Below are 12,846 nucleotides of genomic sequence, written 5' to 3'. Positions count from 1 at the left end.
CCTTTGAGATTCTTCTAGATGCGATCTTTTAGTAGTAATGGGCTTCACGAATCAGCGTTTTACTGCTTCACTTCTTCCTTTTTGCTTTTCCCACCGCTACGACAATGTTGCTTTCTTATTCGTGTATGGCTTTAACGTTATGCTAGCTTCAAGATTATGGTTCACTCAAGCTAGGTTTAAACTTGACGCTTCGCAACTGGCCCGAGGGTCCGCGCGTCAAAAATGATGCAATCGGCGTTTTATCACTTTTTACTTTCAAAACATAAGTTTTAGACTACCACTTGTTCTGCACACTTTTTTTTACTCTGCGAACATCCAACTCAATAAGGGTGTGTTAATTAGCTAAGCTATAATGTATGTTAAAGACAAGTTAAAACGTGTAGGGCAGGGTTACTCCAGGACCAGTATTGGAATACACTTGGCTGCCTAACTGCTGTGAAATATTAACATTACATTCATAAAATATATTGTTTCACTTTCATAGGAGTCTATGGTTACACACTTACTGGAACGTCTTCAATCTAGAATAAGTGGGATCCTGGATCGACCAAATTTGGATTTGGACTATTTCCTGTACGTTGTTAATCAAGAAGTATTCATTTTGACATCAGCTGCTACTGTCTTTAATGTGCCAAGTGAAATTGAGGAGAATCTTCTATCTCTTCAAAGGAAGATAAACGGAGCTCTTTCACAAGAAGCACCCCAACTTTTCATTAAGGATGCAAGTAATGGACGAGGCAGACCAAAACTGATCTTTTCTGAAGAACTGTTAACCAGACTCATTGACATGCCTTTACCCGTGTCTTGTATTGCAAACCTGCTAGGAGTTAGTCAGTCAACCATCTTTCGTCGAATGCGTGAACATGGACTGTCTACAAAGTCCACGTATAGCAGTCTCTCTGACCATGACTTGGATAATGCTGTGATGTCTATCAAGAGACAATTACCAACTGCAGGATACAGGATGGTAAAGGGTTCCTTGCAAGCAGAAGGGCACAGAGTTCAGTGGGATCGCATCAAGGAGTCCATGCACAGAGTAGATGCTGCTGGAGTTTTGGAGAGGATGACAAAGCTAGGGTGCATTGTCAGGAGAACGTATTTTGTACAGCATCCGCTATCCTTAGTCCACGTGGACACAAACCATAAACTTATACGGTAATCATTAGTTTATAATACTATCAAAATGTTACTTCTCCTTAAAAGGACAAGCTATGATGTGCTTTTTGCTTTCAAGGTACAACATTGTCATATTTGGAGGGATCGATGGATACTCTAGAAAGGTGTGTCGAATTAAACTGAGTCAGACTCAGTTTGATTAGTACGTGAAAAGTAAATGATTGCTTACTGAGACATTTTGTGTACTTTACATATAGATCATGTACCTGGAACCAGCAGATAATAACTGCTCAAGCACTGCACTTTCTTTTTTTCTAAAAGCAGTTCAAAACTATGGCTGGCCATCAAGGTGTGTAATCGTGGTAGAAGATTCTTGATTTTCTGCTTAAGCAAACTTGCTCAGTATTTAAACGCTGAACTGCTACTTTATGCTTTTTTCCCTACATTTTCTAGAGTGAGAGGTGATGAAGGTGTGGAAAATGTTGGAATTGCAGAAACCATGTTCACTGTAAAAGGCACAGGAAGAGGAAGCTTCATTGCAGGGAAGAGTGTGCATAATCAAAGGTTACCAATTAACTATGCAAAGTATTGTAATAGTAAGATTATTATAAAACCATTTCAAAAGCATATTCAAGAGCAAGCTATCAGTTACTTGGCTAACACAGCTGTTCCTCTTTCCCTTCTCTGTTTAGAATCGAGCGCCTTTGGCGAGATGTTTGGCTCAGTGTAACTCAGCTGTACTACGAAGTTCTTCATGGGCTTGAAGAAGATGGCTTGCTGGACTTGTCAGATTCTCTCCATATGTTCTGTGTGCATTATGTGTTTCTTGCACGCCTAGAACATGATCTCCACATTTTTACTGAAGGCTGGGATAATCATCCCTTACAATCTGAAGGTGGACTTAGCCCAAACCAGCTGTGGGTTCTGGGACACATGCAGAATTCTTCTGGTGACTCTGAAGAGAATTTGCAGGTTTGTATTAAATCACTTACCCTAGGGTAGTTATGACATAACTCTGCCTCTTATGCTGTATATTTTAATTAACAATTTTATGCAAGGTAGCATTTTCTTTTTATTTAGTTTCAGAATCTGGAGCTGTTTGGAACAGACTGGGAGTCCTTCGATTCGGCAAATGAAGAACCTTTTGGCGTTCAGGTGCCACGAATTGAGAGCCCACTGCCTCCAACTGTGATGGAAACAATTAAATCTATCATCAATCCTCTTGCAACATCAGAATCCTATGGTAGAGACATTTACATATCAATGGTTCAATATGCTGAACACCTTTGGAGAACAGGAAGCAATAACTGAGACCTAACAGGCAAATAACAGCCGTTTTGTAAACATTTATTTAAAATGAACTGCAGACTTGTACATTACCTTGGCTGACAGCTGTCATGACATGCTACATGTTATAAAAAAAAAACTGGCAGTGAAACATTATATAAATACATAAATGTTAATATTGATGCAAGATATCCTATGTGAATAAAAAGAACAAGGAAGGAAGTGTTGAATTTCATTTCTTGCTTCCTTACATCCTATCAAAAGACTCCCCACAAGATATGGCCAAGTACATAATGTTTTTGAAGTCATCAGATGTTTTCAAGTGAGCAGAGGGAAAAGTGATTGTGCGACTGCATGCGCTTACTGTTGGAAAACAAACAGTATGACTGCCGTCACAGTCATGATAGAACTTTACAGTTATGCTGAAGTCCTGCTTTTCACTTGGCAAAAGAGGTTTGTGTCCCTGGCCCGTCATCCACTGCATGATTTTGCCAACGGACATTTCTCCATGTTCACCTTGTTCTTACATAAAGGATTGAAAACATGTTAGGGTGAATAGAGATTTGTTTTTGTTTTTTTTAACAAAAGCTAAAACATACCTTGATCCTCAATTTCTTGTAAGAAATCCTGGAACAAGTTCATAATGTTAATTTCCTTGCTGTATTTCAGGGATCCCTTCTCGCTGAAGTCAGGGTGGCACTTCTCCAGAATAAAAGCTGCATCTACCTAAAATCAATTATTTTGATGTCCCCTTAGTTTTGAACTAGAGGTAACAAAACACTAGAAGTCACTAAAACTGACCACAATGTTCCTGTAAAAACATGCAAATAATAATAAAAACCCACCTCTCAAACTGCATGAATAGTGGATGAAATTCACAAAGAAGCCTGGTCTTGATTTAGGTGACTAGGCTTTTAGTGTCTGTTAGTATAGTGCTGCAGCTTTAGTTCTAACCTGGACATCAGCAATGCCTAGAGCTGGAAACCATTCCTTTAATGCTAATTAAATAGAAATGCCATAGTAAAGGATTAGTTACCTTGTCATCATCTCCTGGTACAAACAGTGGTAGACAAAGTTCTGGGTACAAGTTCATTATCTTAAGAAGATCATAAAGCAGCAGTCCTTTCCTAAGCTGATCAAGCACCGGAACGACTCTCATGGTTGAGTGGAGTATAACGGCCCTTCAAAAACAGTAGAAATACACGTTTTTTTTTTTAAAACAGCAAAAAAAATTTATAAAACCTGACATCCCTGAATTAACTGAGTGAGTGAGTGTTGGAGCAGGGAAAATATAGTGGTTTTGAAACTGTAACTGCAGTAGTCCATGTGTTTTGTGTTGAAAGTAGTAACCATTTCAGCAGTCAACAAAGAAACACCTAATAAATACCTGATTATGTGATCTTTCTTTTCTACAGACACCCTTCCAGTGTATCCACAGTTTAGAATTTCATCAGTATGTTCACCGAGCTCATCATCAGTTGCACTGCTAATCTGAAAACACAATATTGAATTGAATTATTTAAATTTCCACTTCTTAAGAAGACTGTCCAAAATAAGGTTGTCCAAAAATGTGGATCTGGTCCCCTAAATCAGCAATGTCAATATATACAGTGGAAAGACATGATTACAATATTATGAGGAAAACATTTGTTAGAGAAATGAGTACACTGGATTAGATGACGGTAACATCCACAATATCAGAATAGTGTACTAGTGTTTCAATGTTACATTTGAGAAATTATTGTGCACGGTCACGGATCACAGTACAAGAGCAGAAATTACCCAAACAGACTTGTATTTACCTTTGTATGTAATTACCTTTACTTGTAGACTAATAAGTGCATAATCATCGTTACTTTTCAGTACCCGCCTGATTTCATAATTTTTTTACCGTCTCAATAAGAAGCGACAGTTCCCGATCAGTGACATCAGTAGCTGACACCTGAATGCTGTCAGAATCACCAGAACAGAGATATCTGAAGCACCATTCGCGCATAAAGGCTGGTGGAGGTCCCCCTTGCGCCAAGCTAGCTGCCATGATTTCTCCAGCACTCCTAATAAGATAAAATCAAATAGTATAATGTATTTAAATATATTTTAGGTTATTTCCTCAATACATATAAAATAACCAGAACTACTGATTAGACTCACCTGAAGTAGTTTTGATCCAAACTGTTCAGACAGTAAAGAGGATTTTTTCCTTTTTTGTCTGCACTACAGACAAAGAGCTTTCTCTCAATCTCTGCAAGCATTTCTAGAAAACAGCAAAATTATAAATTATAAAACTGTGATTTCACAAATTGTCTACTTTAAAATGTGTACTTTTAACACCTACTAAACCTGTTAGGAACTCTTTGCTTAAGGCACCAGTGTCAATGCCTGCTTCCCCAAAGAAGGTAACCCTTAGTCTACATTTAGGAGATGTTTTCTTCTGACGTTGCCACTGCTGCATGCCGCGGGTGAAGAGGTCAGTTCGAGATACACAGATGGAAAATGTGTTGGTTTCCTCCACCTGGCCACTAATCCAATTAAGTATGTCGTCAGAACTGGAAAAAAAAAATGGAAGAAAGTTATACTGACAGCAGAGAGATAACTAAATGAATAATGGACAACATACTTCTGAAAAGATACTTGTGGTTTTACCTCTGGAAGCAATCTATAGGGTGATCTGACATGCTAACCCCATGTTCTGCAGTTCTACAGACAAAAATACAACTCCCCTTAATGAATAAGAGTGTTAACAAAATATATTTATAAAGTTTAGTAGCATTTTATGATGCAAGCTCCTTTTGATATGAGGAAATTAAAATTAACTCATATACATATATAGACCGCAGTCATGAAATCAAGGTAATGGTGACATTTTTTACCGTAATCCACAGTCAGATGCATGTACTTCAATGACATCAACATTAAATAATTTTTTGCACATCGGACACTCAGCAGTCTGGCAAAAGAATTGTAACAAAACAACAACAAAAACAATATTATAATTTAGTTTTGTAGTTTTAAAACACTTATCAGGACATTTGTACAAAACGTCTTACCATCTCCCTCTGGATGTCCAGGTCATTTGAGACTGAATCTTCTTCTGTACAGTTTTCCTGCAGATGAAACGTTAACAGCCAATTGATTTAATATTTTGTACATGTTAAATCATGGGATCAAAAAATAACCCAAAAAGATTTAACTAAGCTTCAACATACATTGTCAGATGAAATACACAAATCAACCTGCTCCTTCTGGCATTCCTGGATATGGATTGGAAGAGCCTGAAGAGGAAACATTTTTCTACATGATGTACACTGGGCTTTGGGCATTTGTTCAAATTCCTTTGCTTCTGGTGGCAATGCAGTACTGTCAATTTCTTCTTGTAAAGGAGCAATGTACATGATACATTTGCCATTCCCACTAATTGCTTTTAACTGTTGCCCACTGTATCCATCTGAGTCAGGAGGAACGACAAGCAATTTGCGTTGTCCCCCTCCACCTAAAATGGAAAAAAATATCTTAATTATTGATAAACATTCAATAAAAAAAATATGAGATCTACAAAACAGCCACATTTGAATTCGGCATTAATTATAGGGAGCCCACTTACCTGTAGACTTGTGCAATAACCAGCCACCAGAGATATTTGTAAGCTTTGGATATGCTTTCACAAGCAAATCTGTCAACTTGAGTGACACAGAAGAGTTTACACAATTTAGAAATTTGAACAAATATTAACATATGGTTTAACAGACATGCAATGCAGTTATCAATTACATACATCACATATTCCCAATTCAACAGCCTGACTGCATCTCATTAAAGGTTTGCTCAGCATAGTGTTATGATCGTCTTAACTGGTGGTGTGTTCAATGTGATGCTCAATACTGGAGCAGTCTTGCAGAGCATATAGTCTAACAAAAAATGTGGTTAATAAATGTGTATGAAATATACCACGTTATATTTTACATTACATTTATTTCATTTTGAATACCTCTGAATGAGTGATGTTTTCATCTATAGTTAATGATCGTTTCCCAAGTCCAGCCAGCATAAGTCGTAATTCTAGTTCTCCTTTGGGAGTTTTCCCACGCTGTTTGTCAAGTAGGAAAAAGTTGACCAAAAAGCTTTTCTTTTGACGTGTATATGGTGCAAAACGTCTTTTCCCCCTGACCTCTTTGCGGAAAAATCCAGGAAAAGACCTAAAAACATGACTGGGTTAGAGTACTGGAACTGTAAAGTAACACAAAAACAGCCTACTTGCCTGTCGCATACCTTGCCATTTCTTGTTGTACTGACTGGCTGCGGTGACTGGACTGGGCCTTTTCTGTCTGTGCTCCCTGTCCACAACCTGGATCTGCCCTACCCTGCCTGGCTGGCCTGACATTTCCTGCTGAGCTTAAACTGTTGCTCAGTATTGTAACAAGATTTTGAGCAGTGCTGATGATGTCTGCTAAAGGGACCTGACAAACAAACATTTTTATACCAAGAACAGATGAATGAAGTCTTCTCCAATAGCATGTGCGGAGCCACCGCGATTAGATCATTTTTGACGCGCGTTGCGAAGCGTCAAGTTTAAACCTAGCTTGAGTGAACCATAATCTTGAAGCTAGCATAACGTTAAAGCCATACACGAATAAGAAAGCAACATTGTCGTAGCGGTGGGAAAAGCAAAAAGGAAGAAGTGAAGCAGTAAAACGCTGATTCGTGAAGCCCATTACTACTAAAAGATCGCATCTAGAAGAATCTCAAAGGGCACCATTGCGGTTAGCCCGCGCCATATAACAGCATTGTCCCTTAAAGATTGTGAGAGACACATAGTATATTAAACCACGAAGACCTAACAAAAGCGTAAACTATTTGAAACAAATAATTGTAAAACAATTTAGCTTAGACGAGGAAAGAATTTAAGCTGTACCTGATTTGAGCTCCCGCTGCTTGCATCAGCCATCTTTCTACCCGCCAACAGTTGAAAGCTGGACGCGGCTGAGGACGCATGCGCATTGTGACGAATCGATTGCTCTTGTACTCGATGCATTTCGGCTGTGCCCCAAATGACGTATTTTTGACAGTCGTTTCTCACCTTTGGATTCGTAATCATAACTAAGAGGTCGTACCCGTAAAAATTCTAGTCGTATGCATAAGTTGTAGATTTTGTAGTTGTATTCTCACAAAACACACACAGTGTTACGACATAATGTTTTTATGCATGGCTTATTCTGTACGTGAATATATAAATACAGATTTTTGTGTACAACAAATGTATTTACGTACGTGTTTTGCTGAGTATGCGCACGTTTTTTTTGACAGTGCTCTTACTTCATATTGGTGTCATTACATTCTTACTGTGTCCATGTGGCATGATATTGTTATGGTGTCCTGGTGTTGTAATGGTATTGCTTTGGTGTCCTGGTGTTGTAATGGTATTGCTTTGGTGTCCTGGTGTTGTTATGGTGTCCTGGTGTTGGTTTTGTGTCCTGGTGTTGTTATGGTGTCCTGGTGTTGGTTTTGTGTCCTGGTGTTGTTATGGTGTCCTGGTGTTCTGGTTCCTGAGCTGGTTCTGCTGCACGAACATCCTCCTCCGGATGTCTGCATGAGCTATTGCAGTATGGAACATGGAGGGTTGGTACTTCTGGGCACGTCTATATTTACACCACACCCCCACAGTCATGACATCAGAGAGAGAAAGAGAGAGAGATAGAGAGAGAGAAAAGATGAGTGGATACTGAAGAAGAGATAAAGGACAAGACATGGAGCGAGAGATGAAGAGAAAGACAGAGAAAGGGACTGATGGAGAGAGGAAAGAGGGAGAGAAAGTGAGGGAGAAAGAGATTTGTTAGATTTGTAAGATTGTTCTTGGAGAGGTGCCAGGTTTGCAGATGGTGCTGGTGTGTTTGTGCAGAATGGCTGTGTGCTGAGCCATATGCCTCCCCAGTGGCCATCGTACACACACACACACACACACACGCACACGCACACTCACACACTCACACACACACACACACACACACACTGTGGACCACCACCGTTTCAGGCCTCAAAACTCTGCTGGAGCTTCTTGGTAAACAAATATTTTGCGTGGGGCTCTCCTGCTCTGACTATAGCGCCTGACGCTGCCCTAGCGCAGAGCGCATATGCTCAAATCCCTGAGCAGCTACAAAGACCGAAAGCAACAGTGTGTGTGTGTGTGTGTGTGTGTGTGTGTGTGTGTGTGTGTGTGTGTGTGTGTGTGTGGGGAGGGTTTCATTTGGCTAGCTGTAGTTGAAAGGTGAGTGTGGGTGTAGTTGAATGGTGTTGAGGGTGTATTTGAATGGTGTTGAGGGTGTAGTTGAATAGTGGGTGTGGGTGTAGTTGAATGGTGTTGAGGGTGTAGTTGAATGGTGTTGAAGGTGTAGTTGAATGGTGTTGAGGGTGTATTTGAATGGTGCATGTGGCTGTAGTTGAATGGTGTTGAGGGTGTAGTTGAATGGTGGGTGTGGGTGTAGTTGAATGGTGTTGAGGGTGTATTTGAATGGTGTGTGCGGGTGTAGTTGAATGGTGTTGAGGGTGTAGTTGAATGGTGGGTGTGGGTGTAGTTGAATGGTGTTGAGGGTGTATTTGAATGGTGGGTGTAGGTGTAGTTGAATGGTGTTTAAGGTGTATTTGAATGGTGTTGAGGGTGTATTTGAATGGTGGGTTTGGGTGTAGTTGAATGGTGTTGAGGGTGTATTTGAATGGTGGGTGTGGGTGTAGTTGAATGGTGTTGAAGGTGTAGTTGAATGGTGGGTGTGGCTGTAGTTGAATGGTGTTGAAGGTGTAGTTGAATGGTGTTGAGGGTGTATTGGAATGGTGGGTGTGGGTGTAGTTGAATGGTGTTGAGGGTGTATTTGAATGGTGGGTGTGGGTGTAGTTGAATGGTGTTTAAGGTGTAGTTGAATGGTGGGTGTGGGTGTAGTTGAATGGTGTTTAAGGTGTAGTTGAATGGTGGGTGTGGGTGTAGTTGAATGGTGTTGAGGGTGTATTTGAATGGTGTGTGCGGGTGTAGTTGAATGGTGTTGAGGGTGTAGTTGAATGGTGGGTGTGGGTGTAGTTGAATGGTGTTGAGGGTGTATTTGAATGGTGGGTGTAGGTGTAGTTGAATGGTGTTTAAGGTGTATTTGAATGGTGTTGAGGGTGTATTTGAATGGTGGGTTTGGGTGTAGTTGAATGGTGTTGAGGGTGTATTTGAATGGTGGGTGTGGGTGTAGTTGAATGGTGTTGAAGGTGTAGTTGAATGGTGGGTGTGGCTGTAGTTGAATGGTGTTGAAGGTGTAGTTGAATGGTGTTGAGGGTGTATTGGAATGGTGGGTGTGGGTGTAGTTGAATGGTGTTGAGGGTGTATTTGAATGGTGGGTGTGGGTGTAGTTGAATGGTGTTTAAGGTGTAGTTGAATGGTGGGTGTGGGTGTAGTTGAATGGTGTTGAGGGTGTATTTGAATGGTGGGTGTGGGTGTAGTTGAATGGTGTTTAAGGTGTAGTTGAATGGTGGGTGTGGGTGTAGTTGAATGGTGTTGAAGGTGTAGTTGAATGGTGGGTGTGGGTGTAGTTGAATGGTGTTGAAGGTGTAGTTGAATGGTGTTGAAGGTGTATTTGAATGGTGTTGAAGGTATAGTTGAATGGTGTTGAAGGTGTAGTTGAATGGTGTTGAGGGTGTATTTGAATGGTGCATGTGGGTGTAGTTGAATGGTGTTGAGGGTGTATTTGAGTGGTGGGTGTGGGTGTAGTTGAATGGTGTTGAGGGTGTATTTGAGTGGTGGGTGTGGGTGTAGTTGAATGGTGTTGAAGGAAGCTGTCCTGAATGGAGAGGAAACCCTGGGCAGGTGAAAGGACGCATGCCCCTACTTGCCATGGCAACCTCCTGGAGAGTTCCGTGAGGGAAACCCGAGGTGTTCCTCTGGAATCCGCGCACATGACACACCCAGCTGCTGTGGGTGGTATTGTCGTCGTGGCTACTGACAGCCTGTTATCTGCTGATGGTGCAAAGAGCATGCAGGTAAAGCTCCACCCTCTTCGCCTGAACGACTGCTCAGTAGCATGCGATGTCTCCATGACAATTTTCCCATGTTTGGACGGAAGCGGGTCGTAAAAAAAAAGTCTTATGAATAGCGGTTGTGGAAACACACACACACACACACACACACACACACACACACACACACACACACACACACACACACCATTCACTTTCACGTAGACAACGTCCAACTCTTACAACGTAGGTCAGAGCCATCTGTTTACCTGAGACCCAGAGACAGGCATTTCACCACGCAGGGAAACGCCGGCAACCGGCAGCTACCTACGAAACAGCAACATTTTCTACAACGTCGTCTCCGTCGGGCACTGTTTAAACTGGGGCCTTATGACACTGTCACTCATTTGCCAAGTTTGCATGCGTTCCTTCAACAGCAAACTTCGAAAAACCATGTTCACTGTATGCAAATGTTTCCGATGACAAGTCTTGAAATGACCTGCACCATTGCGTCAACATTCATAAGTAAACACCGGGATTCAAATTGAATAAAGTAGTATCCTGTTCTTTAAAATCATCCTGCCTGCTTCAGTTCCGCGGTGTGGTAATAGTCGGTGTCCGGCTGATGCATTTAACACCATCACTGTTGGCAAAAGAAATACAGAACCGGAATGTTCCGTAGATAATTTATCACATGATTTATCCACTGGTTGATGTTTCAGTCATAGACAAATGGAAAGAGAGAGAAATGGATTGAGGAAGAGAGAAAGAGAGAGAGAGAGAGAGAGAGAGAGAGAGAAGGAGAAGGTGAATCAGATGTCAGATCCTGGATGAGATGTGTTGAGACAGGCAGATTATTAAACTGGAGCCGCCATTAAGGTTTTGCTAGTGCAGGTTGCCATGGGAGACAGGTCTCAGTTGAGACCACATTTTCATAAGGCCCTCGTTTTGTCTCTAGCTAAAAAAAAAGGTCTTAGTTCAGTCAAACACAGTCAGACACAGGCCTTAGAAGGGTAATGGGGTCTAAGTCCAGTAAACACCGTTAGACACAGGCTTTAGAAGGGTAATGGGGTCTAAGTCCAGTAAACACAGTTAGACACAGGCTATAGAAGGGTAATGGAGTCTAAGTCCAGTAAACACAGTTAGACACAGGCTTTAGAAGGGTAATGGAGTCTAAGTCCAGTAAACACAGTTAGACACAGGCTTTAGAAGGTCCAAGGAGTTTTTGTCCCCACGGTGGGCTAAACCCACTAGATCCAGGCATCCTGCATTTCCACAACATATTAGCAAAGTAGATAGTGGGCGTGTTTGGTGTGTCATTAGCAGTTCAGTGGGCGGAGTTTTGTGTGTCATTAGGAGTTCAGTAGGCAGAGTTTTGTGGGACAGTAGGTACTGTCAGAGTGTAGTGTGTTTGTATATGTGTGCATGTGTTTGTGTGTATCTGTGTGTGTATACAGTATATGTGTGTGTTAATGCATGTGTGTGTGTTTGTGTTTGTAAATGTGTGTGTTTTTATGTGTATCTGTGTGTGCATATATGTGTATGTATGTGTAAATGTGTGTGTGTGTGTGTGTGTGTGTGTGTGTTTGTATATGGGTGTGTGTGAATATATGTGTATGTGTGCATCTGGAAATGTATGCGTGTGTGTGTTTTTTAAGTGTGTGTGTGTGTGTGTGTGTGTGTGTGTGTGTGTGTGTGTGTGTGTGTGTGCGCGTGCGGTTTAGACTTGCCTCATTTCCACTTTTTTATTGTTTTCTCTGTCAGTATTCTGTTCGAACCTTTGAGCGTGGTGTGTGAAGGCTGACAACACACTGTTGCTCTCGTTGCTCTGGTTACTGCCTTCGGGAGCGTTTGGAGCTGTTGTTTAGTGTGAGGTCTGGAGCTGTTGTGTGGAGGAAAATGTGTCGTGACACGTCGCAACGGCCAGAAGGCTCGGTCCACCAGCCTCACGACCGCAGATCTGCGGACCACAGGGGTCGCGCAAGCTTCCTTTGGGTTTCATGTTCTGATTTGTTTGCTGCATGTGTAAAAACTACCCACCGTAAAGTTTACAAGAGAAGCGTGAGACCGTGCTGTACATGTGTGCACTGTCAGGTTCACGTCTGTTGTGTATAACTTTACTGAGACATAAGCAGGTCGTTATTCAAGCCAGTGTGAGGGAGGTTTTGAGTGCATGTCAGAGGTGAAGGTTCAGAGGTAAAGGTCATGCATTGTTGATGAGCTAGGTGTATACACGCTATAGATCAACAGAAGTGTCAGAACAGAAATGTTCTGTTAACCAGTTAACCAGTGATGTGTGTTTGACTTCTCTGAATGAACCAAAATCTTGTGCTCTTCGATGGTTTGAGCAGGTTTGTCTTCACCAAGGGTCCGACATCAATTATCGGCTCTGTTACTGCTGCTGTTGGCGGAGGGTTAAGGGTTTGTGTGTGTGTGTGTGTGTGTGTGTGCTGTACTGTACTGAAT

The 12,846-nt window shown here is 41.4% G+C and overlaps 2 protein-coding genes across 7 annotated transcripts; one reads left to right on the top strand and one right to left on the bottom strand.

Annotated features, from left to right (window-relative positions):
* The first annotated feature begins 382 nt into the window (after positions 1-382).
* LOC143482237 (uncharacterized) lies at positions 383-2,427 on the top strand. Of its 2 annotated transcripts, XM_076980541.1 has the most exons (7): positions 383-573; positions 670-1,155; positions 1,235-1,280; positions 1,374-1,465; positions 1,570-1,680; positions 1,809-2,088; positions 2,197-2,427. In XM_076980541.1, the coding sequence occupies exons 1-7, from the start codon at positions 491-493 to the stop codon at positions 2,425-2,427; spliced, it is 1,329 nt and encodes a 442-aa protein (XP_076836656.1). In that variant the 5' UTR covers positions 383-490. The 2 variants fall into 2 exon arrangements, with proteins under 2 accessions (XP_076836656.1, XP_076836655.1); XM_076980540.1 differs by having other exon boundaries at positions 383-1,155.
* Positions 2,428-2,528: 101 nt separating this feature from the next.
* Positions 2,529-7,950, bottom strand: LOC143482236 (G2/M phase-specific E3 ubiquitin-protein ligase-like). 5 transcript variants are annotated; one of them, XM_076980536.1, is made up of 16 exons: positions 7,313-7,950; positions 6,670-6,857; positions 6,569-6,596; positions 6,389-6,487; positions 6,005-6,080; positions 5,610-5,893; positions 5,451-5,507; positions 5,274-5,350; positions 5,047-5,100; positions 4,744-4,949; positions 4,555-4,657; positions 4,295-4,457; positions 3,791-3,894; positions 3,440-3,584; positions 3,003-3,129; positions 2,529-2,925 (listed from the first exon to the last, which is right to left on the bottom strand). In XM_076980536.1, exons 1-16 carry the CDS (start codon positions 7,493-7,495, stop codon positions 2,651-2,653), a joined length of 2,169 nt encoding a protein of 722 aa, XP_076836651.1. In that variant the 5' UTR covers positions 7,496-7,950; the 3' UTR covers positions 2,529-2,650. The 5 variants fall into 5 exon arrangements, with proteins under 5 accessions (XP_076836651.1, XP_076836650.1, XP_076836652.1 ...); XM_076980535.1 differs by having other exon boundaries at positions 6,389-6,596; positions 7,313-7,949; XM_076980537.1 differs by having other exon boundaries at positions 4,744-4,849; positions 5,085-5,100; positions 6,389-6,596; positions 7,313-7,949.
* Between the last annotated feature and the right edge of the window lie 4,896 nt (positions 7,951-12,846).

This window comes from Brachyhypopomus gauderio, chromosome 18 (assembly GCF_052324685.1).
Source record: "Brachyhypopomus gauderio isolate BG-103 chromosome 18, BGAUD_0.2, whole genome shotgun sequence".
Lineage (NCBI taxonomy): Eukaryota > Metazoa > Chordata > Actinopteri > Gymnotiformes > Hypopomidae > Brachyhypopomus > Brachyhypopomus gauderio.
This window is presented reverse-complemented; position numbering and strand designations above follow the sequence as displayed.